The following is a 25,632-nucleotide window of genomic DNA, read 5'->3' as shown; positions in this document are numbered from 1 at the left end:
AATGAAAAAACATGCAGCAGATTGGCAGAAGAGAAGGAGAGCTGTGAACTAAGCTGGGTACTTGAATTTGGTATGAGATGTTTATTCTAAAAATAAACATTTATTTTTAGGCTTCTGAAGTTTTTATTTGAGGAATCATTTTGTAGTCTTGTAGTAACTATTTAGCATGTTTTCATGAAACAAGAAAAACTACAGCTTCCTTAAAAGAAACCTAATCTTTGCTGTACCTGCCATGTTAAACTTATCTTTTCTAAAATATATTTCATTTGCCTTATCTTTGAAGTAAAAATATATTTTATTTTCTAAGGGCAAATATGATATAAAATAATCTTAAGATTACTGATACTTATATTTCAAGGGGGTATAATATTAACTCAGGCAGATACTTTGGATAAAAATCAATGATTTGGGTAAGCAATGTTTTAATGGCAAAACTATTTAGAAAACAAATTCAATATTTTTCATTGTTTATAAAATGTGTAGTCCTATAGTTTCTGAAAATTATCCTACTTATGTCTAAGTTATGGAAAATATAAATTAAGTTAGCAGTAATGCTTTTTTTTTTTTGGTAGAAAATTTGATGTGACTTTATTCTCTTTATTTAAATAGTTTTAAAGGAAAAAGCAGGGGGGCCAGAAGTAGAAGAGAATGGAGCAGAGAAATATTCAGCAGGCATACTTGGTCTTCCCTTTAGAATTAGCTTAATTTTTAGGAATTAGACAGACCCACCTGTTGACATCCCTCCTCATCCTCTCTTACCTAGCTGTTGACTTTTTACTGGTTAACTTTTCTGAGCCAATTTTACCACTTGTAAAGTGAAATAATAATAGCATCCACTATATCAATGAGGGTTCTAGCAGGAAAGAAGCTATACTTGGCTGGAATCTGAAGATAATTTAATAAAGGGATTATTTAGAGAGGTGTAGTTAAGGTTAAGGATACCAATAAAGGATGTTCAGGAATTTAGTTCAGCTAGGGGACTAGCTGAAAGCCTTTGCCCTGCCTTCCATCGGCCAAAGTCAACTGATCGCCGGAGGGGTGGAGAACACGGCAGAACAGAGAAGGGAAGAAAAAGGACTAGGGGAGGCCTGTGTTGCAAACAAGAAAACAACTTAGCTTGCAAAATTGCGGAAACAGTGACACAATACTGAGTCAAGAAAGTGTAGCTTTTGCCTTTAAAAAAAAAAAATTTAATCTAGGTTATGCCTGGAGGTGTGTTAAGAAAGAGAGATGAGATTTTCTATCTTTCAGAATATATATTGGTATTACTGAAAGCAGAACAAAAGTAGGTGAAAAGTTTCAGGAAGGAAGAGATAATGGGACGTGGGAAAAGAGGAAATTGTAAATCAGATGAGTGTTTTCACTTAATACTTATGCAATACTTTTATTAATAAGAGTATGTGATTAAAAGGTAAAAGATCTAGGAAAAAATGTGTAGTATATAAACTTAGTGTACATATTTGTTGATGAAGAAAATAATAGAGTTTCTGGGTGGTGGTGAACAGGAGCAGAGGAATTCTTCTTTAGCCATGGTGGGAAATGGATTCTATAAAAGCTATGAAATAATACTGGTTAGGTTCAGATTGATCAGTTCTCTCTGATATTTTGTACGTTTCCTTAGCATCATGCCTTGAAATACACTGAAATTTTTTCCTTCCTATTTTTTTTTTTATTTTCTTTGTTGGTAAAAACTTAAAAGGAGAAAAGCAGGATGTATCAGCTGCTCTGTGGAGCAAGCTCACTACTTTATTTAGATGCTTGAGCATTTGCTGATTCATTTTTTTAAGTAAAAAGCTATATATGCATATTAGTCTTAAAACTCTGTGAATATTCCTAATGTCTTATTTCATTCGAGGGGTGGGAGATTGGAGGAAGGAAAAAAATAACCTGTCAGTGAGAGGAAGTACTTACCCATTTGATAAATATGAGTTTCTTTTTCTCACAAAGGTACCTCCCTCTGCAGGATATCATGTGTATGGAATGTCTTTCCCGGAAGTTAAAGGAAGCAGTAACCCTATATCTGAGAGTTGTGAGGGTTGTGGATCTCTGTGCAGGGCGGTGGTGGGAGTACATGCCAAGTGGTAAGTGGATTTAGCCTGTAATGTACAGGGGAGCCCTACTGGAAACTGATAATAATGTTTCAATCAAAAGTTCCTTGTTGTCTTGGAATAGGCAGTCTAAGGCATCTTGTAGGTAGGGAGGCTGAATTTTATCTAAATTATTTAGGTTGATAAAATACATTTTACCTGTTTTAGTGGTCTCTTTTCATTTCCTACTCTTTAAGAAACTACATTAGTCTGTTTCACAAATACACGATTGGAGATTACTTATTGACCCTTGATTGATTAAATATATATCTGCCATGTTAGACAAAGTGCCCTTTCTAACACGATGCAAGTTTTCATAGTTTTCCTGTACCCCTTAATGGCATCTTTTGGTTAAAAAAATATTTTTTAATTTTTGTAAAGCTGCTCTAGTTGTGGACCACAGAAATTGTACTTCTGGAACTTTCATTTCTCTAGCACTTTTAAAAGGCCTATACTAGGTCTTGGAGATTTCTCAAATAATGCATTGGCCTTGCAGGTGAAGAACTCCGAGCTAGTGGTCTAACCACAACAAATGGACTTCAGTTAAAAAGACCACCAGAAAAGAAAGTTGATGACTTTAGTTAAGCAGAGCATACTTGAAAGGGAAACATTAATATTTAATGGCTAATCAGGCTTCTTTTCAGTTAATACCAATTTGTTAATTGGTGCCCTTTAGTTACTGTCGTTTAGCAATTTTGAATGTCTTTTGTTTTTTACTGCCTTTTATCAACAATATTCATATCCTGAATATTGTTGATGAAAGTGTGATGAAGCTGTGGGGCTGGCCAAGGAGGGATGGGGCCTTAATAGAAGTGAAGGGCTAGGGAGATAATTGTCTTGTTCTGTTCTACAGAGTTTATCACTGTATCTTTTTGTGAAGACCATTGCAAAGTCTTGAGGCTAGAACTTAGCTTGGTGGGAGGCGAACCATATTTGCATTCAGATACTCAAAAGAAACGATCCTAAGAGAGAAGGATTTATCATGTTCCAGAGAGTGATTATTTATAGCAAGACAGAAAAAAAGTAGGGTACTGTGAAAATGACTGCCATTTCTCATTATTAGATTTACTTTTAATAGAGGTTAGGCCAGTAGGAATTGTGGAGATGGGGTTAATGCACTACATAAAGAGACAAGATAGCAGAGCTCCCGTGTGGTACAATATCTCAATTAAAATCTCTGCCCCTATCAAATTAGAAAAGAATTTGTCTACACATTGCTGATTTCTTTTAGACTGTGATAAATACCTGTGAGCCCAAGGCTTCCCATCCCTGCAACAAATGTGAGAGAGTCAAGGCAAAAAGTCTTTGGCTAGAATAAGATCTCACTAACCCTGCTTTGCTAATGCCATCTTGGTCTAGTCTCTGGAGTTTAAACTCTGATTCTCTACACAGTAATGCTAACTAAGGTTTTTGTATAGCACTTTATGGTTTACATATGTTTGAACCATACTCTCACACCATCTTTGTAAAGAAGGTGGAGCATTACGCATTCTTTGGTAAGAGGTAATGTGTAATGTACAACAAAAGAGGATGGACATTGACAGAGGTCAAGTTCATTTTTTACATTTGTGATAAGCTTTTTCACTGGGTTGTGAGAATAGATAAGAAAACATGTAAAATGGTTAACACACTGAATGGCTCAGTGAGTAAAGTTGCTGTACAAGACAACAGTAAGAACTGTTACTATAATTAGGCCAGGTAATCTTTGAGGTCCCTTCTTACTCTTCATTTTTGTGATTCTGAAGTTAACATATCTAGGCTAGCCTTGTACAAACAGAACAACTTTCGAAAACTGTAGTATGTGATTTGGGGCTTCAATTTTATTCTGGAAAATTAATATTTTCATTTGTCATTAGTGAGCAGACAGTTGGCTTTCTGACAGCCTCCATTAAAAACAAAAAAGCCCCAGGTAATAAAGTATCATCTGTATGAGACCTGTTCTCCTCACTTACGTCACCGGCAGTTCCTGTGGTGGAAGTAACCCGTCTCTCTCTTCTCATCTAGTTGATTCCCACCATGAAACACAACTGGACACCCTGATAGTTTTCTGTCCACTCAGCATCCTCTCGTTTTGGATCACTTAAGTTCTCTCAGCAAACTTGCATCTGTCTTTTTCAGGAGAATGAGTTGTCTAAAATGTCATGAGAGTGATAGTTAAATACAAGATAGAGTAATTATTGGGAAATGGATAAACTAAGAGAATCTAGTTTGAGATGGGATATAGGTTAAAGCTGTGAGCTTCCTGGAGATGGGGCTCATATCTTACTCATTTTTTAGTGGTGTGCTGTATAGAGCCTAGAGGTTTTATGGACCAGAGCACCTTTAGGGGAGGAGGATGGTGGTTAGGTGAGTGGTACTTCCTCACTTACCAGTCAAGTAGGTCCAAGCCATCTGGGTTAAAAGTGTATTGTTCCTGGCTGAAGATTTCTGTGCCTTAAAAGCAGCAGCTACAACAAAAAAGAGAATAATAAATTAAAAGTGTCAGCTGTAAAGTATCGATTCAGAATAAGTGGAGTTTGACACATTTCCTCTGTTACTAAAGGAATTCTTTTGTTTAACCATTTGTTCAGCTGTAGTGTTAGCCTTATGAAAATTTAAAAAGGAAATCTCTTTTTTTGTTGTTCTTTTAACTTTTGATGAAAATTATAAGTGCCTGCTCAATATTGACCAGTAGAAAGATGAGCTTGGCTCTAAATGCTTCTGAACTTCTCAGGCTTCACAGATTCCAGTTTTCTGACACTATTGAAGAAGATGCCAGATGTTGAACAGCTATATGGCCTTCACCCTAGATACCTTGAGAGGCGAAGGGTACGGGGCCATGAGGCTTTTAGCATTCCAGGAGTTCTGGAAGCTTTGCAGGCATGCCCAAACCTAGTGGTAAGTGCACCTGGTTGAACATTTGACATCAACTGATTGATAAAATACTAAATTCAAAGAATGATAGAACATGTTCACTCACTTGCAAATTTCATCCACAACAAACTTAAATTCCATTGCATAGTTAGCATCTTATGATACAGAAATAGAAGCCTTGAATGCTAAATTAAAAGCCTTTCTTATGATTGCTTCGGCATTATTTTGTAGGGTGTGGAAACTTCTCATTTGGAATTGGTAGAATCCATTTGGACATATATGCCACATGTTCATATTTTGGGGAAATTTCGTAATCGTAATGGAGCATTTCCAATTCCTCCTGAAAATAAACTGAAAATTCCTATAGGAGCCAAAATTCAAACTTTACATTTAGTTGGTGAGTACATGTTTCTTGGGCTGCTTGTGACTCCTTGAAATGCCATACAACTGAATATTCACCAAAAGGGGATAATGAGGATTTTAGAAATGGCTTTGCTGATTGATGGTGGCAAAAGAAATGCTTGTGAGACTCGTATAAAAATTCAGATTTCTCTTTAGAGTCCTGGGTGGTGGGGGAGAGGGAATACAGCGGGTAGAATACAGTAGGTGAGAGAATTATTATTTCACAACCAATATGTTCTCTGTTTGGAAGACAGTTTTAATTGTTTTAAAAATTGTTGGGTTTTTTGTTTTGCTTTGTTCTTTGAATGAGGCAAAATCCTGCCCTCGCTCTCCAATATCCACCACCTGGTACTTGTCCTACCCTCCAGAGGAGCGTTCTTCCCTACAACTTTCTGTGACGATGGAAACGTCCTGTATTTGACCTATTCCATATGTTACCCACTGTGGTTAGTGAAACAGAGGAACTAAATTTTTATATTTGATTTTATTTTATGTTAATTTATCAAATAGCCACATGTAGCAAGTGGCTATTTTATTATACAGCTGAGCTGTAGAACACTGCAGAATAAAAACATCACGGATAGCTCTTAGTTCACATGTATCTTCTCCAAGCAGAAAATCCCCCTGAGTTCTTCAACCCAGAGCCGATAGAGAACTGCCACTTCTTTTTTTCCCCTGAGAAATGAGGAAGAAGTGGTCTTATTTCAAAGACCTTATCTGCAGTGGTCACGGTGTATCCTCTGAAATTGTATCCCAATAATTTCAACCTGAGAAAATGATAAAGACGGATATTTTCTCAAATTTAATTTGTCATCTTTGGAGATACTCCTCTTACTATAGTCTGACTTTTACTATTTTTTCATCATTTTATTTAAAATATACATACTGAGTAGCTGCTGTGTTCCAAGCATTATTTCAGGTATTGGGGATGGTCCTGAAAGAACTGGGCATTTCTGAAACTGGGTCAGGTGGTGAAGGGAGAGCAACAGGGATGATAAGAAGTAGGTCTTAAATAAGATTTAGGTACGCAATTATGGAAGAAGAGCAAAGTTCTCTAGCAACCCTTCATTTACAAGATCAAGAAGTGGTTCTGATTAAGGACTTGGATATCTAGTTTGAATTTGGATTTTCAGATAATAAAGGAATTCTATAATATCTAAAATTTATAATATCTAAAATTTATAATATGTGATGTCAGAGACTGTGTTTTTTTATCTTTATATTTTCCATGATGCCTGTCATAGTTCATTGCAAATATAGTAAGTCCTTGGTAAATTTTGTTGAAATGCATTAATTCATTTGATTAATTCAACAGTTTAACACTGTGATGGTGATACAAACGTGTATAGTAAATTAATGAACATGCTGGGGAAGACAGGTAATTGTGTCATTTGTTTATAGAATGGATTTGGGGTAAAATGTGGATTGAACATAGAGTATAACAGTCTTGTCTGGATCTGCCTCACCCTTGCTACCTTGGGTTTCCTAATCAGAACTACCACCATCATGGTAGATGTTAAATGTAACTTTGTGAATTTTGTGTCTTGAGTCTCAATTTGTACCTCACTTCCTCTGCTTTTCTTCCTTTGGACTAATCCCCAGTTTTACTTCCCATCTGTTGCCATACAGTGTTTATGCATAGTTCAAAGCTAAAGCTAACTATGCTTTTCTGGGTGGACTATGTTAAGCAGTAATCCTCATAGTAGGAGCATTCTGCAGAATTTAGCTTTTAAAGAACCAACCATTCAAGTACTCTTGATTTTGCTTTTTCTAGTTGCTTTTGCTAGCAGGGTCTGCTGACTCAAGATTAAAAGTTGTATTAAACTGGTTTTGCCAGCTATTGTTTTTAAATGCCATCACTCTGAATCCTTGGATTTCTCTGAGACTTGTGTCACTTCCTTGGCTTTTCCCTAGTCTACAATGTTTAGACTCTTGGGCAGCTTCCTTGAACTGCTTCCTTCCGTAAGAATTTTCAAGTTACCCATCTTCTTTCTTCTTCCATATCTCGGGACTTTTCCTCCCACTCTGTATCCCCCTTCTTCAGACATGGTCCTCTGCAGGTATGATTCCTAATAGTAGTGAGCCACTTAGTGATCAGAAGGATAAAAGGATAAAATGCCTTTATCAATTTGAAATATTAAAACAGCTGACAAGTTTCTGTTTCTCATTCGTGCTGACTGGCTTCTGCCACACATTTACAAATTCTTAAGACTCAGAAATTTATAGAAACAGTTTTAATCTCTGTCTCTGGATACCATCCAGAAACCATGATATTTAAAGCCAGCTAGCCTGCCTTTGTTCTGAGAAATTTAGTTTCCCACTGGTGGGGCAGTGGACATTGGTAGTCAAATAGTAGATTTGTGTATTCCTCCCCCATCTTCTTAATTTTGCTTTTAGTAACCTATTTTCCTTTTACATCTACTGGGAAAAATGTATCCTAGAAAATTGTAGTTACAAGAAAAACTTATGTATAAAATGTAGAAATACTTTTAAAATCCTATCTTCTCATATACCTTTTCTAAAGAAATAACAAAGTAGTCTGTTCATGGTTTGCTTAAATTGTTGAAGCCTATTTTAAATAAGTTATCTTGATAGACTTTACTTAGGTAATTTGTTCTCACGAAGCTATCCATGAAGGATATACGTCATCAACTTGAAAAACAGATTGTTATACACGGAATACAGAGTCTTTTAGTTATTTTCTTGTTTGTTCTTTTTTTGTATATATACTTTAGGGGTGAATGTTCCTGAAATTCCTTGTATCCCAATGCTAAGGCACCTTTATATGAAGTGGGTAAGACTCACTAAACCACAGCCGTTCAAAGATTTTCTTTGCATCAGCTTACGAACTTTCGTCATGAGGAACTGTGCAGGTAATGGTACATAGTTGTGGAATTATACATACAGAGTTCTAAATATATCCCAAAGCAAAGTCCATAGCTACATTTGTAAATGAAATTGTGTTGTTACTGTTTATGTTTTGTAACTTACTTTATGAAGATAAATGTACCTTTTGTTTTAAAGATAGTAGATATATGATTTGTGTTTGACCCTTAGCAGAAAAAGTAAAGTGTCACAATACCTATATATTCCTTATAGGAACTTTTTACCTTTTTATAGGATTGTTTTAATAAATTTTTGTTTACTTTCTCTGTCTCTGGTCCCCTAATCATCCTGCATGTAAATAGTTCTCTGACCTAATCGACTTTAAAGCATAAAACATTGCTTTTATGATACTAGTTTCCTGTTCAGAAACCTTCAGTGTTTCTGTTCCCCTAGTGTGTCAAATGAGAACTGTCCTGCTTCAGAGTTCATGATGACCAGAGCCCCTCTTGATATCATTATTTCTGACTCCTTTTCAAGATATGCCTTCTTTCATAGTCAGGCCTGCCCACGTGGCGTTCCCAAACAACCATACCAGCTTTCATTTCAGTGTCTTTCTTTATTATTCTTTCCATGTCTGGAGGTAGACACTTCCTTCCTCCTTTTTACTTGTATACATCCTTCAAGTTTTGCCTCTTCAATTTACTTTCCCCTTTTTCTTTTTTATGTAGTACATCAGATCTTATTTTTGTACTTGATATGTTCTTCCTTTTTATCCCTTTAGAATTATTCATGTTAGTTTTATGTTCATGTCATTTGCAAGCTGTTTGATGTATAGGATCCTATCTTTTGTGATCTTCTGTAACAGCTAATACAATACTGGTTACATAGAGAGGTGTTTAAGTCATTGCGCTATTTATTTGAGTGAAAGATCAAATTTTCAGCTTGGCTTTTCCCCCTTAGTTATTTTGAGCTCAAAATTATTGAGACTTCAGGGAATCTACCAAAAATACTAAATATCTCTCCAACATTACTGAAAAATTCTTACGCTGAATAAATACATGGTTAACAGATGCTGAATAAGTATGTGGTTAACAGACTAACACTTTCTCTTTTCCATTGAGAAGTATAAATTGCAGAGAGCCAACCACTTGGCTGTCATTTTCAGATGTAGAATTAATTTATAAGATTCATTTCGGCTACTGATTTGAAAATTCATCTTGGCAATTTACATTGTTCCGTTGAAATTTTTTTCTCCAGGACCCACAAACTCCTTGAAATATGTCCCTTTAGTAACAGGCTTAGCCTCTGCCCGCAACTTGGAACATTTGGAAATGGTTCGAGTTCCTTTCCTTGGAGGCCTTATCCAACATGTAGTTGAAGATAGTTGGAGATCAGGTATTCATTTTTCTTTAGTTACAAAGTATTTTAAAAATCAGTGTAAAAAATTCATTAAGCTTTTATTTAGCTTCTCCTCTCAGTCTTTAAAAGAAAATACTTGTTAGTAATTGCACTTTCTATCTGATGTACTTGATGAAGAATACGTAACCATGAGTGTGGCCTAATATTCATTTCCTTTTTATGCAATGTTATGCAGTCTCAAAATAAATAGTAGAGTGATAAGGCATGTTTTCTGGCTTTTTAAATATTAGCACTTAGTTAATAATTCATGTTGTATTTGGAATCTTTCTGAGAAATGTGAACGGAGGTATCCTAGTGCCTTTTGCTGAGAGATGTTTTTTGACTTAGGCACTTTAGGTCTATAAAAGAATTCAGGCATTGGTAATGTTAATTTACCATTTGTCTAATACTTTATAGTATATAAAATGTCTTCATGTTTGTAAGTTGGATATTAGATCCATCCATCAGATAATGGCTTTTAAAAAGAAAAAAACATTTTACTCTTTAGCTTTGTTAATTATATTTTAAGTGATATATAATAGAATTCTGTGTTATCTCCTCATTGCAACAGAAACACCAAGTTTAGCTATATAGATAATTCATAGCTGGGAACTAAAAATATAACTTTGGATATCCAGCATACAAATGGAAAATCATCAAGTACCATTGGTAACAAATGGACATTATCATTAATACATTAAAATATGACTATGCAGTATATTTTTAGACATTTAGTCAGTTAATCAAGTCTGGTGTAAGTGTTCATTATATTGTGTTAAGGGGATGGTGCAAGTTCCCTCAAGATCAACAGCATTATTTTTATTCCATGGCTGTAGCTAATAGGATAAAGTCAGAAGGGAAAAGATGACTACTATGGAATCATTCATTAGAGAGAAGACCTGGAGAGAAGTGCGAAAAGCAAAGAGTTTGTATAAGGGGCCTAAAAGTGGAACAAACTTTTCTTCCCTAATAAATATTTAAGAGTGACTCCCCCTTACATTTTACTTAAGGACCCAGTGTACCTCACACAAAAGTTAATTCCAGATGGATCATAGATCCAATGTAAAAAAAAAGTTTTTGAAAGAAAAGTTAGCATGTCTTCTTGACCTTTGATAGGCAAAGATTTCTTAAACAGTGTACCAAAAAGCACTTACCACAAAGAAAAAAGTTGGTAAACTGTGCTAAATTAAAATTTTTGTGTTCATCAAAGGCACTATTAAGAGTTAAAAAGCCAGGCTATAGAATGGGAGAAGATATTTGTAATATGATATCAGACAAAGGGCTTGTATCCAGAATACATAAAGGACTCCTAAAATTATAAAGAAAAGGTCAGAAAACCCAATAGGAAAAGTGGGAAAACATTTTGAATAGAAAAGACTTCACAAAAGAGGATAATTAAATGGCCAGTAAACATAAAAATGACAGATTTCACTAATCAGTAGAGAAATGCAAATTAAAACCACAGTGGGATACACAAGCACTAAAATGATGATGCCTAAACAAAGCATTACCATCTAATTGTGTGTAAATGCTTTACTGACAGTGCTCTGGTCAAATGAAGTTTGTATCGTTTTGTTTTTTCCCTTTCTCCTTTTACTAGGTGGTTTTAGAAATTTGCACACTATTGTTTTGGGAGCTTGCAAAAATGCACTTGAAGTAGATCTTGGTTACCTCATCATCACTGCTGCCCGTAGGTATGTTTCCTCTTCACATTGTGTCTTACGTCTTGGAATATATATGTTTTTCCCTGTTTAACAAAAATTGGGGGAAATATGTATATGATGTTTAATCATGCCTTGTTCAGATTTAAAATGCAAAGGAATTGTTTAGACTCACTTAGTGGTTGTCTTCCTTTATAACTGATGACCTGGTGAGCTGCACTCCGGACCCAACAAGCTCTGAAAGGGCTTGTTTTCATTAGAGAAAAGCAGTCAATTATCTGGGTGCCTGAGAGTCCAACAGAAGTCTGTATTGCTGCCCTGAGTCTGTAGTCCTCTCAGGAACCATTGTCTCAACCTTTGAAAGATTTTTTGAATTGTTTTGGTTAGTGGGTGGTAATATTTGCTATTCAGAAATCAGTATTTTAAGTCAGCTTTTTAGAGTCCTGACCTTTAACATCTTTATGTTTTCAACCTATCTTTCATATCACTTTATGCCACATTTCCTGTTTTCTATATATATCAAACGTCTACCTCTGCTTGTACTTTTATGACATTTAAATTAAATAATCATTTTTAAATTTATTTTAAAAAGTGTTGCTTTCCATCAATAGAACATTAAGAATATAAATAAAACAAAACTATATCTAAGTTTAAGTAGATAGGTGTTGTTACCTACTATAGACCTATACTCTTTGTTAAAATGGGACTTAGTAGTTAGCCTAAAAATGTTGTAAAGAAATACCAGGTGCAGATTCTCACCTTGACTTAATCAGGCTTAAGAAAGTACTGGAAAGGATGTATTATTATTAAAGGATAAATCATTACTGTATAATTCATTGTTATTTATTGTAACTTTATTGTATGCCTAAGATGTACTGACACTTTATATAATATTCTTTTAAAGGAAATAATCTCTGATACTTTTTAATGGAGGGGAGAAAAATTGTTTGCATTTGACACTTCAGTAAAATAAACTTATTTCAAAGCCTTACATTCGGAAGAATCTTTGATTTTGATGGCTTTCATTTTACTCTGATACGTATCTATGTGTTTATAGGTTACATGAAGTTCGGATCCAGCCATCCCTAACCAAAGACGGCGTCTTTTCTGCCCTAAAGATGGCAGAGTTGGAGTTTCCCCAGTTTGAAACCCTTCATCTGGGATATGTAGATGAGTTTTTGCTGCAGAGTAAGAATAAATTATCCCATTTTATTCCCTTAGAATTGCTGTAGGGAACTTAATTGACAAGCTGAAACCTGAATTGGGAGGTGCCATTATTTTCTTGAGTACAAAACAACCTAAACTCTTGTTCTCACTTCTTGAAAAATTTGAACTTGAAGTGCCAGTGATTTTTTTGGTCCTGTATTGCCTCTGATTTTAGCATATTATAGAAAATGTGGTGATTAACAGTCTGCCCCCCAAAAGATCATTATCTACTTTTGATATTGTCTCCACTTTGCTGCCCAAGTTTCTTTCCCATTCTGCTGCATTTTTTTTCACAGAATGTCATCCTTGGTTCCATTTGTTGAATTTGATCTGCCACACTTCTTGAAGCTTTTGATGGTCCTCTCAGATGAGGTCCCATTCCCTGCCCATGCTCTTCATTTCCTTAATAAACCCGCTGGGTTCTGGATTTTCCAGATAGTGTGAGCACGTAATGGTCAGTATTCATTTAATGATGATTGCTGTTGGAAGGCTTGTTGACAGCCTTTTCTGGAATGTATTTACAATTGAGAACTCATTCCTTTGTGTTTGAATGCATGTCAATTCATTATTCAAACTTTCTTACAGCATAACATTAGTCAGACATGCAAAAACATTTCCACCATCAGCATGTTTTTATTTTTGCAAGAATTAGTTTCTTACCCATGTGATTTGGAACAAGTCTTTGTTAAACTCTCACTGTCATACGAGATGGCATTTTTCCTTTGGCTCTAACTTGCATTGTAGAAGAACATAAGAAGGCTTAATTCTTCTTTGACAGTGCAGGTTAAATAATGTGACTGGTTGTCCTTTTTCATTTCTGATATATGTCACAATAATAGTTGAGTTTTCTTTTTGTTTTTGTTTTTAGTTTGTTTCGTTTTTACTTTGTTGCAGTTGTCATTAATATAGGTGAAGGTTTTAAAAAATCTAAGCATTACCTTCTAGCCAGTTTAACACAGCAATCATTTTTAATTTACATAGCTTTGAAAATGATCAGCTTTTTACCAACGTAACTTTAAAATGCTAAACTAGAGTAGTGATTTGATATAAAATTAATTTGTTTCATTTCAGGCTTTTCTGATTTTAAATGAGGTTGTTAACGTTCTCTCCTTCTGTAGTATCTTTGTAGTAACTTAAAATTATTAGATTGGTAATTAGTGTTCTTTCTACAATCTTTTTCTTTTTGTTCTTCCCAAAAGCTCAAAACTCGACAAATTTTGCATTTTCAAGGTAGCCACATTTAGTTCCACTGAAAGACTGTCTTTGAGACTTATCTTTATAACCAGCTATTTCCCTATAGTTTTTCTTTGCCCTCCACACAGATTTTCAATAGAAAAACACTTTTACCTTTTGACTTCCATTATCTTATATTTTCAACATAACTTGTTTTCATAGTCTCTTTCCTATTTAATAGTCTCTTAGTTTCAATCTTTTTATAAGCCATTCTTTTCTTCATATTTGCTGCAGCTCATTCATTTCTTCTGTATATGTCTCTTCTCTGTTACTCCAAAGACAGTCTAGGATTCTGTACCAGAGTAGGTGCCGGTGCTTCTGACAGACTATGTAGAGAGGAACTACTTAACCTCTTTCACTTTATCTCTTTCTTCTCAGTAATTTACATTTTGAAGCGTCTCTCCAGGAGGTTGGGGTGGCTCCTGGTAAAACTTGTACCAATTTTTTGTTACAAAGAGTCTGGCAAAAAAAAAAAAAGAAAATCACCTTTGTCTTCCATACATGTATGGTAAAAGTGACCATGCTAGACTGAGGAATTGGATGTGCGGGAAAGTAGGTGCTATGTATTAGGAATATAAGAAAAGTGACCAAAGGATGAATACTTAGAGAGGGGTTCTTTATTTACATAGATTTATGACCTCAGAGCTTCATGTGAAGGTGACAGGGTTGTAACACCCACTGAAAACCACAAGTTGTATAGAGTAGTCTTTAGTGCTGGGACTTTGGAGAGAGGGAGTGAGATGGAATTTTATTAATTATGGGACCTTAGGTAAGTTATTTCCTGGGTTCAAACCACCCAAGAAAAAAGTAGGAAATGGTCTTGTCTCCATCTAACAAATGGGAAAACATGGACTTTTATTATTACAATCTCTGACACTTAGAAATCATTCAGTAAATGGTAGCTTTTACTTTTAGCTGACCTATAGGCTAAAGAAAAAAGGAAACAAAAATGAGTCCTAGGTGATGCCATCAGGTTTTTGAGGGAGTGTAGCAATCAGGAGACCCTAAGAGCAGGAACAGAATGGTGATCTCAAAGGATTGGATGTAAGACATGGATCTGTCATGTCAGGCTGCAGCATTTATGCCAGCAACACCCAGAGTCAGTTCAAGATCCACTTGATCATAAGGGAGAAAGCAAGTTTCGAGTCCAAAGGACAAGAAAGAAGTTTTTCCCGGGAGTCTAAAGAAAATTGCTCAGCTAAATTACAATGAATGGATTAAGGTGAAATCTCCAAGAAATGCCAGTAAATACAAAAAGAAAGGGACTATAGGAGAGAGGCTGAACTATATGGAAAGTGAAATTGGGAGTGGAAAATATGTCCAAGCTTAAAGTATAAATCCCTGTAACGTGCAGGGAAGCTTCACCAGAGCAGTAGTGTCTTCTTTGTACTTTGTGTCAGTTGATTTCAAAGACTGTGAGAGACATTTATTGGGTTCCTGCACTATGCTGGACATTGAAAATGTCACTCTTAACTAACTAGACACAGTCCCTTTTTTCCTTCAAATTTCTCATAGTTAAGTGGACCATTCTGTAGAGTGAAGGGCAGGCAGATGGCAGGGATAATGATATGAGGCAAGGGAAGGGGTATATTTCCAATGGCATAATCTAGAATGGAGAACCCTCTTTTACTAAAGCCACGCCGCAGTCTGACGAGACAGTAGGCACTAAAGCCCAAGGGCAGAGAGAGGGGGTGTGTTTGAGCTAAAGTCTATTTCTAGGGTTAGGTACATAGCTACTAACCAATACCTGGGTTCTAAAAATGAATCTGAATTCCCAAGTTTACCCTTCTCTACACATGGCCACACCCGACTCCAAAACCCTTTTCCTTATACTGTGAAAGAGTTACATTTTTAAGATTTTATTTTTCTTTTTAAAAGCTAAAACTAAAACTTCACCATAAATGTTATGAACTGATACAATATATCCTTTAGTTTTGCTTTAAGACTTTTTGCACATTTTCCCTTTTCTAAACAGTTGAAGATAATTTTTTCCTACTAGCTGTCCCTTGACAAAATTCTTATTTATCAAGACAAATGCTACCATTCATATAGAATACCTAACCAAAAATTGTACCCGAACCTGAACCTGATGATGGGCAGATGACACAGCGATCATAGACAGTGATCATACTGGATGTTAAGCTAAAGAATTCACAACACTCCGTGACACTTAAGAATCTTTTTTTAAATCAATTTCTCTTTCCAGGCAGAATGGCTAATGCAGATCTGGTGAAGTATGGTTTGGCTGATGTGGTGGAAAATCCTGGTATTATCACTGATATAGGGATGAAGGCAGTCAATGAAGTTTTTTCCTGTATCAAATATCTGGCAATTTATAATTGCCCCCATCTACATAACCCATACAATTGGATCTCAGGTACTTGTCTGCTTAAATGAAGCTATATTTTATTGATGTCAGAGTAATATTTATCTTTGTTTGCTGAGTGTGGCATGAATTGCATTCCTAATGTAATAGGTAGATGTTTTATATGGATTGTTCATGCAAGTTCTGGGAACCTTTGATCACTGAATTAGAAATTTATTCAGTGCCTCTTTGAACTCCTGAAATTCTCTGCTTAGAAATTTATACTGTCCTGGTTGTAGATTTAACTGTCCTAATCTTTATATGTATTTCTTTGGTCCAGATACGTAAAATTAAGGTTAGGAATTGTTGCCTGGGATATTATAGTTGTTTTCTCTGTGTTACTTTCAAATGGCGTATCATCAGAACAGACAAAGTGGTATGTATTAAAAAAAAACTTTTAATTAGGTGACATATTAAATATTAACTTGTAGTGAAATTTTCTGTTGCCCTAAAATCCTAGACTGTTTCAGATATCCCCTCCCTACCTAATCCCTTGTGTATGGAAGTGTGACTTTCGTGCACTTTGCGCGTTGTGTTTTTCCTCATGGGGGGGGTACATTTTCCTCCCTGAGAGAATAATGCTATTTGTTTCTTTCAAGGCCTTTCTTAAATACGTAAATTCACAAATCTTTAAATAAATTCAGAGCTAGAGAATTTTCATTGTAACAACCCCTTATCAAACCAGTCCCCTTCACTGACACCTGCAGACTAGCCTCCTCAGCTCTCTGCGCCACTGCACAGGGACACCACAGCTCCTCACAAAGCCCGTCTCCAGGCCTGCCTGTCGTAGGGCTCTTGGGCCTCTGCTGAGATCACTCATTAGAAGGGTCACCCAGGAGAGGGAAGTTCTACCCCGGCCCAGCTGCACCAAAAAGTTACTGGGAAATACGAACTTGAGGTTGTAGCAGGCGTACATCGCTTTTAAAAAATAACATTTATTGGGTTTTTGGTTTGTTTGTTTTCTTAAATACAGAAGAGTATAAAGAAGAAAACAAAAACTGGCCTATAATCCCATCACTCAGAACTCCTGTTAACACTTAAAAACTAAAAGTAATACATGTACTTGGTAAACAGTATCAAACAGTACAGAAAGGTACAAAATGAAAAGTCTCCTCTTCTCAAAGGTAACCACCGTCAATGGTTTCTTGGGTATTCTTCTGGGCAGGTTATTTTGTGCATATTATAGCCTGTACACATGTAGCATTTAATGATTTATGTATCCAAAGGACCTTACTATGTATACATTTTCCTATAGCTTGTGTTTCGCACTAAGGATGTTTTGGAGAGCTTTTCATGTTGCCAACCATATTAGTTCTTCATTTTCTTAATAGCTGCATTACTTTTGTATTAAATGAATGCGCTGACATTTCTTTAACTAGCAGCATGTAGGTTTTTCAGTGGATCACATTTAAATAAATACTGACTTAGTTTCAGGTTAACAATTTCCAAGCCATCTAGTTTTCACAATGACATTAGGTAAGGAAGCATTGTAATTTAGAGTCACCAAGTTTTAGAGATCATGAAATGAGAGAAAATTTACTCAAAGAAAAAGGATTTGAAAATCTTTGCGACCTATAGCAAGCAAAATCCATGGGTGATGGAGAAAGTCTTAGTTACATTCTCTTTGGCCATGTCATTTCTTCAACAGACCACTCAAGATGGACTCGCTTGGTTGATATCAACTTAGTGCGCTGTCATGCTTTGAAGCTGGACTCCTTCGGCCAGTTTATTGAATTGTTGCCCAGCCTGGAGTTTATTTCACTGGACCAGATGTTTCGTGAACCACCCAAAGTAAGTCACGTTTGAGAGAGTTCTTGTTTATTTTAATACTCAAGGAAGAAAACAACAACCTAAGTAATTTTCCCCCCTATTTAGATGCCTTTATAGTATTGTAATTGGACTTTTTACTGCCAGCTTCAGCGAAGGCATAGAGTTTATAATAATGTATGGCCTCTTGTTCTTGTAAATGAGTATTAAGCAGTCTCCAAAGAAGGGAAAGGAAAGAGTAAGTGGAAAGCTGTCTTTGTCAGTTTAATAAACTAAAGGTAAGAATGAAGGTGGAAATTTGAGCTAAAGCAAAAATTACTACTCAGAATAATTAGTTGGAAGATTAAATCTCTTAATTAGAAACCCCAAATAGAGGCAAGGATTGGGACTTTATTTTGGAAATGTTTTACTTTGCTGCTACTTTTCTATTCATTTGCAGATCTAGGGAAATCTGAGGTTGCCCGCTTGTACAAAATGTTATTTTTAAAACTGCTTACCAAATAAAACTTTATACTCTCATCATAATAAAAACTTAATGTTTCAACTAATTGTGTTCTTTCTTGTCAGTTCTTAATGGTTACTTCCTACTGTTGAAGCGGTGCGATCTAGTGGTAGAAGCTCAGGATTTGAGGTCAGAATGCTGGTGTTCCGGTCCCAGCTGTACCACTGACTGCTCGTACACTGTTGGGCAGATCCCTTTCCACTGTGCGTGTCATCATCATCTGCAAATAAAGACTAACACTACTTTCTCTTGCTTGAAGTGTTGTGAGCGTTAAGTGAGGTCCTTTATGCATATTTGTGAAAGTAGTTCATAAAGTGCTATATAAATATTCTATGTAAGGAGGAAATAAAGGAATATTAAAATAAAGTGTTCTATACTAACACAAATTAATAAGCGTGTGGTTTCCTTTTGCCTTAGGGCTGTGCTCGAGTTGGTCTGAGTGCAGGCACAGGAATTGGGGTTTCCTCGGCCCTCGTTAGCAACCAGAACTCCAATAATGACAATGATAATAATGCCCAGAATAATGCCAACATCCACGACAACAATCACCATCATCCAGATGACTCAGATGAGGAGAATGACTTCCGACAAGACCTGCAGCCAGGAGAGCAGCAGTTTGCAGCCGACGGTAACCCAGATCTTTTGTGAGCTCCAGATAGAAATGATTTTTACTTTGGGTCATATTTCTTTGACTCTCTTCTCTTTCCTTCTTCCCCATTTCAGTTTTTCACTTTACATATTGGGGGGCCTCACTGACAAGACAGATGAGGAGGTGGTTGAAATTTGTCTATCTGCTTGCTTATTTCAAAGCTATCTTTGTGTTGCCTCTTGTCTGTAGAATCTATAAGGGTACTTAGAGAATGGGAAGGGCTCATAGATGTGGTGGGAATTAGGGTACAATGAGCCTTAGAAGCCTGGCTTAACAGAGATTTAACTTTCAGGATTTGGGTAAAGGAGCATCTTTTAATATCTCTCTGACCAGTGAAGTTGAATGTGGAGATCATTTTCCAAGAACTGGAAAAATGAATACCGTCATGTGCTAGACATTGTATTGGGAACCTTTCACATATCTTCTATCCTTAAGTCTTGACAGCCACCCGGAAGATTAAATACATGAACTAACAAAGACCTGTGGAATTTCACTTACGGAATTATGCATCCAGTTCTTTGATGTTGACTGAACACCTACTTTGTGCCAACCCATGTGTTACTAGGCTTCATTTGCCCCTGAGTTGATATGTAAGAATGGAGTAAAACTGTTTCCTTACCAAATTTTCCAATTTCCCAGTTGACCTTTAAAAACGGGAAAAGGAATCTCTTCTAGCCACTTTTTTTTGTTGTTATTCCTTCACCCAGTCTGGGCCGAGTAATTAGGGTGAACGCCTTTCATAATGAAAATATTCTCAGTATAGAGCCTAATTTCCTTTAGGGTCACTCCGGGATGCAGGCCCTGAGTTAAGAATCATCCGTGGGTATTGTCTTCACTTGCTCACCTCACATGTTCTCTACAGAACTCTCCATTTTGGCTCTTGGCAAAATCACCAGTGACTCTCTTACAAAAGCTGGTGGTCATTTCTCCTCTTGCATCTTCTTTAATATCTCAGCTTGTTGTCCACTTCTATCTTCCTGAGATACTCGCTTCTCGTGGCATCTCTGAAACCATTTTCCTCCTGTCCCATTGGACACGCCTCCTCAGTTTCCTTTGCTTTTATCACATCCTGTTTTCCACTTTTGTTCTTGATCTCCTTTTTTCTCTCTACACATTTTCTCTAGATGAGCTCATTCAGCCTCAAGGCTTCAGTACCAACTATATGCTAATGAATTCTCAACCTTTATTTTTGGCTTTGATATTTCTGCTTTTTAAAATAATTGCAGTTATATCCAACTGCATACTTTTAATTTCCACATGAGTATTCTTAGACATTTCAGATTTATGGCTCAGTCTCTCCCCACCAGATACAAAAACAAAAGTGCAGAACCAGCAGGTGCTGGAGTGAAGGAGAGGGAGCGAGGTCGGGTATTGTTTCTTTGCCTTGATCCCTGGGTGTTGTCATAAGGATCGGGACTTCAGAGGACACAGACTATCCTTAGGAAACTGTTACAGCAGCTGCAATGCAGAACTACCCAAATCCTGTGAACTTCATCGTAGTATTTGTAAAAACAGCTCAAATCTGTTAAGGTTTATGATTATATTTGGTAACAGGATTTTTTTAACCAAAATAATATTTCAGCTGAACAGAACACTTAGTAAACGTTGGTATTTGATTGAAAGATAGTTTACATAGTTTCATTAATTAAAATTGTTCTGAGAAAGATGTGCTGCTCAATGATAAACTGTTTTGAAACAAAGAAAAATCAAAACCAAGAATCACTTGCACCTTCCTTAGTCCAAAGATACCACCATCTAATTTAATTATGAAAGACATCACTTGAGACATCCTTTCTTTTCTTTATAGCACCACCTGCCTGCTCTCCTCAACATCGAGTTCTTTAGCAAGTCTTGTTAACTGTCTCTAAAAGATCTCCCCAGTCCATCTACATTCTCCTCCCCATTGTACCACCTTTGTACCAGACCTTTTTTTACCTAAATGTTTTAATAGCTTTCAAATTAAAATATACTAGGCAATGTTGCTCCCTTCCTTAAAACTTTCCAATAGCTTCCCACTGCCTTAGGAAAAAAATGCAGTTTCTTGATTTTGGCCATAAAGTGCTATATGATCTGGCCTGTTCTCACATTTTGTTCTCCCCACCTCATACCCCATGGTTGGACGTATAAGCTGGCACCAACTGTTGCAGTAACTGCTGCCTCCATGTCCCTCCCTCCATCTTTGCATGGCTGGCTCCTTCTTGATATCTAGGTCTTAGCTTAAATGTTAATCTTAGAGATGTCTTTCCTTGCTGTTTTAATCTTTTTTCAATTGAGGTGTAATTGATGGTGTTTGTATACATTGCAAAATGATCACAGTAAGTATAAGTGTAATTCATCACCATATATAGTTACAAAATTTTTTTCTTATGATGAGAAATTTTAAGATCTACTCTCTTAGCAACTTTAAAATGTGCAATACAGTATTACTATCATCACCATACAGTACATTACGTTCCCATGACGTATATTTATTTTACAACCAAAAACTTACACCTTTCGACTACCTTACCACTTTAACTCAAGTAGCCACCAATTCATTCTCTAATACATCACTCTTTTAATTTTATTACATCAGATATTACTGTCTGATGTTTTTATTATTGTTTATTAATTTTTTTTCCTTCTCCAACTGAAAGTAAGCTCATGAGAATAAAGATACTGAATGAATATCACCACTGTTTCTTAGCACCTAGGGACAGTAACACATTGTAGTAGATACTAAATAAATATTTGAATGAATGAATGCAACTAAAGAAGTTAAGTTTAAAATAACCTTGGGATATCACATTAAATACTTCCACAGGTTATTGTGGCAACCTAAAAAGCAGTTGTTCGGTGGCTTTGAAAAACCTTATTACATAGACATAAGAATGTACCTCTTTTCCAGTGGTTACCCCTGCCTGTGAGAAGCAATTACAAGCTTTTTAGCAAGGCTTTATAACTTTTTCACAGTCTGGGGCCCAGGCTGCCTTTTTAGGCTTCTTTTCTCTTTCATACACTCATCTCAACATAAACACTAGTTCTTTTTATCACTGTACTGCTTACTCTTCTGGAAAATGTAATGTGCTTCCTGGTAAATATGAAATGTCACCTCATCTCAGTGAAATCTTCCCCGTCCAACAGGAGAATTAGCTGCTGCTTTTTAGTCCACGTTTCCCTTGTACTGTTCTAGCCTTAATAAGTATATTCTGACCTTACTCTGTATGTCTGACATTTCTGCTAGAATGTGTGCGTTCTCTTTGACAGCAGGGACTATAAATTTTCCATCTATTTATTATCCTTGTATTATAGCAGGCTGTGGAAACAGACCTCAGTTAAAATCCCAGCAGATTACCAACCCTTCTGTGCCTCAGTTTCCTCAACTGCAAAAATAACGCTACTAATAATACCCTCATAAGGCTGCTGTGAGAGACAAATATGACCATGTATATAAAAGCATTTAGGATGGAGCCTAACATAGACTATGTACACATTAATTACTAACCACTGTTCATAATTGTTCATGAAAATTGAATGAAAGAAGAAAACTGGCTTTTATGATGGAATGTTTCTCAGCAAGGTCAGTTCTTGTTTTGGTCCTAAATGAAGTGTAGATATTGAGGGCTAGCGTTGGGCAAGAATTTGGGATCAGAAACTGAACATAAGTGGGAATGTGCTGTTGTGTATATTTAAGACCAAAGCAAAACCACACTGTCCCTCTGAAATCACAGAGCTCTCTGCTTTATATTCCAGTGGCATTTATGTGAATGGTGTCTTGCTGGCTTACTCATATTTTACCTTGTTTCTTTGTTGACTCTATGAATTTGTCTTGTCGCCTTGAATAGATGCTTTAGTGTTTTCAGGAACAGGATCTTCTTTTCTCTTGGGTTGATTTATTCATTTCATTCAAACGATGGTTTGGTTGATTTCATAGCAGTAGTGTTGAGCACCACCTGGGTGATGAGGATACAGTGGTGCACAGGATAGAGACAGTCTGCTGCCCTCTGGGTGGTGGCCAAGCTATAAATGTAAACGGCAGTATCATTATTCTTCTGACTCAAACTGAGACCAGGCACCCAGGCTTAGGTGTAGGTAGCAAAAGGGTAGTGGGTTGACTGCCTTGAATACTGACTTGAGGGATTTGGATTTAATATTGTAAAAAGCTGACAAAGCCAGGAATTATTATGTTTATGATCCTCTTAGAAAATTGACTATTTTATCTTAAGAAGATATAGTAAACTGATTGAAGCTTATTGGTCTAAAATTGTTTACTGTGCTTATCATTTGGAAAAATATAAATGAAACCACATTCCCACCCACTAATAGGCATTGGTAACCCTAGTGAAGACTTAGTTGCAAATAAAGCATTTAAGCAATATTGAAATGTTAAAAATGTACTTAGTGTGTTTAATAATCCTTGCCACACATTAACCAAAAATGATCCATAGTCTCTAGAGAACAGGAAAAGAAATACATAGTCTGAGCTCCCCTGCCCAGGGCATCCTGGTTTAGCTAGCAGATACCACAGGACTAATTACCTGTAAGATGATCATCAGGTCCTCTCGTAGCTGGCTTTCACTACCTTCAAACAGATAGCTTAGAGGGAGACAAACAGTTGCCTCACACAGCCGTCCGTGGTAGCATCGTCCGGAATGAGCACGTGCTTTCTTCTCTCAGCTGTGTGCCTTTCTCCCTGCTTCCATCTTACAGTGGCAGACTGTCTCCTTTCCCATCTGTGATCTGCCCTTGTATAGAACTGTACACTTCTCGTTGGTGTCGATATAATGAAGCACTACTATGTACTATTCTTTCAGAACGGGCCAAATAATCACGAGGCTGTTCTCTTCTCAGGGGTGCCACGGTTTTGCCTGCCATTCTGGATTTCTTAGACCTCTCCTGGTTTTACTTTGTCTGTGATTGTTTTTGTTTAAGCACTGAATGAGATGGAAGACATGGTGCAAGAAGATGGAGAGGTGGCTGAGAGTGGACATGAGACTTCAGCTCACAGTCAGGCAGTTATTCCTGTGGACGTTGATGAGGAACAAGCAGGTAATCATGTGACTTCCCACAGTCATGGTTCTGAGAACGAGAGGCTGAATGATGAAAAAAAGTGAAACCCTGAGAATGATTATTTTCTTGACACTGCAGCTAATTATGTGTTATATGCTGTTTATTACTGACAAAGTCTGTGTTACATTGTGATGTTCTTGGTGCGTTTATGTGTGTCTTATTAGATTTTGTTTTTGATTTTTTGATAACTGGCCGCAGCTCCTCTTTCTGTACTAATGTGCATATTTGTGTGTATGTGTGTAGAGAAAGAAAGCACTCAGATTATACCTGATTAAATATTCTGCTTGTTTTCTCCTTTCATTTTGGTAGGGAGGAGGAGGAGAAGTGGAGAGGTTGACTTGGTGTGATAAACAGACTAAGATCTAGTCTCTTGGGTCACTTATGGCAGGCTGTAGAGTCATATTGCCTGTAAAGATTACCAAATAAAACCCTTCAATTTACAGATGGGGAAACTAACATTCTTTCAAAAGTTTGAAGGTTTACTCAAGACCATTCAATCTATGATCAAGGGACAGAATTAAGATTAGAATTCAAGTTTTCTCACTCCTGGTCTGTTCAAACGCCACTTTGTCTTGTTTAACTACCCTTGTTTTCAGTGTCTTACAGCTGCAGTCACTTATTCAACAAGTACTTATTGAGTGCCTGCCTGCTCTGTGCCAAGCATTGTACAGTGTGACAGGAAAAAGGGAAGGTTCCTTGGAGCTTACATTTTATTGATGGAGCAGCTATCAGTCACTTGTCAGAAAAAAGTGGGTCTAAGAGCTGAAGGTTTACAATGTGTAATGCCAAGCAGATAACACTTTTTTTTACATAAATATAAAAAATAAGCAAACTAACGTGCATCTAGCCTTTCAAGAATGCATCTGCAACACCCAATGTGATAGACCTATACTTAGTTAAAGAATGCAAAGTTCTCAGCAGTCCCATGGGTGTCAGAGGGTCATCTTGATCTGCTCTACTTTCATTCATATATTTGCATAATTAGGAAAATATCTAGCCTATTTTTAAATGCTCATTATGACTGTTATTAATGTGTGATGATTCATGTGATTCTAAATAGTGAAGATCCTGAAGGGGGCTGCCACTTGCTCTTCCACTTTAATTTCTCTTTAGAAATTTGTAACATTGGATGGTAATATTAATCATACTAAATGTTTACGTAATGCTTTAGAGTTAAAGTGCTTTCACAGTGTCTCATCCAAGTATATGTTTATTAAAATGAGTGATCAGGGAGGCAACATAGAGCCAGAGCATCTCTGTGAGCTCAGATCCCTGGAAAACGGTACTACGGCTGAGAGAGCCTTTCTTGGTCAAAAAGTGACTGTTACGCCTATGTTTTTGTTTCAGGACCCAGTGGTCTTCAACGTGTAGTAAAACCAACCCCAATTACTGTTCACGACTCAGAGAGTGATGATGAGGAAGACAGTCTAGAACTCCAAGAAGTCTGGATTCCTAAGAATGGTGCCCGTCGTTACTCTGAGCGCGAAGAGAAGACTGGAGAGTCTGTGCAGCCCCGGGAGTGGTCAGGTGAGAGACTGTCTTATTCTGACCTATTAGTGAAAGTCGCCATGAGAACAGACACACTGACCTTTATGTAATGTGTCCCTGCCACAACTAGTGGTGCAGGTAACAGA

At 36.6% G+C, this 25,632-nt stretch overlaps 1 protein-coding gene across 3 annotated transcripts in view; it reads left to right on the top strand.

Annotated features, from left to right (window-relative positions):
- FBXO38 (F-box protein 38) overlaps window positions 1-25,632 on the top strand; it is a 51,030-nt gene that overhangs the window by 10,381 nt on the left and 15,017 nt on the right. For all 3 annotated transcript variants that reach the window (XM_006204473.2, XM_006204472.3, XM_015239415.3), the window contains exons 3-14: window positions 1,948-2,081; window positions 4,801-4,964; window positions 5,172-5,337; window positions 8,078-8,215; window positions 9,426-9,563; window positions 11,167-11,260; window positions 12,285-12,415; window positions 15,873-16,043; window positions 17,680-17,822; window positions 18,718-18,928; window positions 23,861-23,977; window positions 25,346-25,525. In XM_006204473.2, the coding sequence (XP_006204535.1) occupies window positions 1,948-2,081; window positions 4,801-4,964; window positions 5,172-5,337; window positions 8,078-8,215; window positions 9,426-9,563; window positions 11,167-11,260; window positions 12,285-12,415; window positions 15,873-16,043; window positions 17,680-17,822; window positions 18,718-18,928; window positions 23,861-23,977; window positions 25,346-25,525 (1,787 nt within the window). The remainder of the gene's footprint in view (window positions 1-1,947; window positions 2,082-4,800; window positions 4,965-5,171; window positions 5,338-8,077; window positions 8,216-9,425; window positions 9,564-11,166; window positions 11,261-12,284; window positions 12,416-15,872; window positions 16,044-17,679; window positions 17,823-18,717; window positions 18,929-23,860; window positions 23,978-25,345; window positions 25,526-25,632) is intronic.

The sequence above is a fragment of the Vicugna pacos genome, chromosome 3 (assembly GCF_048564905.1).
Source record: "Vicugna pacos chromosome 3, VicPac4, whole genome shotgun sequence".
Lineage (NCBI taxonomy): Eukaryota > Metazoa > Chordata > Mammalia > Artiodactyla > Camelidae > Vicugna > Vicugna pacos.
The sequence above is the reverse complement of the archived record's forward strand: the minus strand, read 5'-3'. Positions and strand labels throughout refer to the sequence as shown.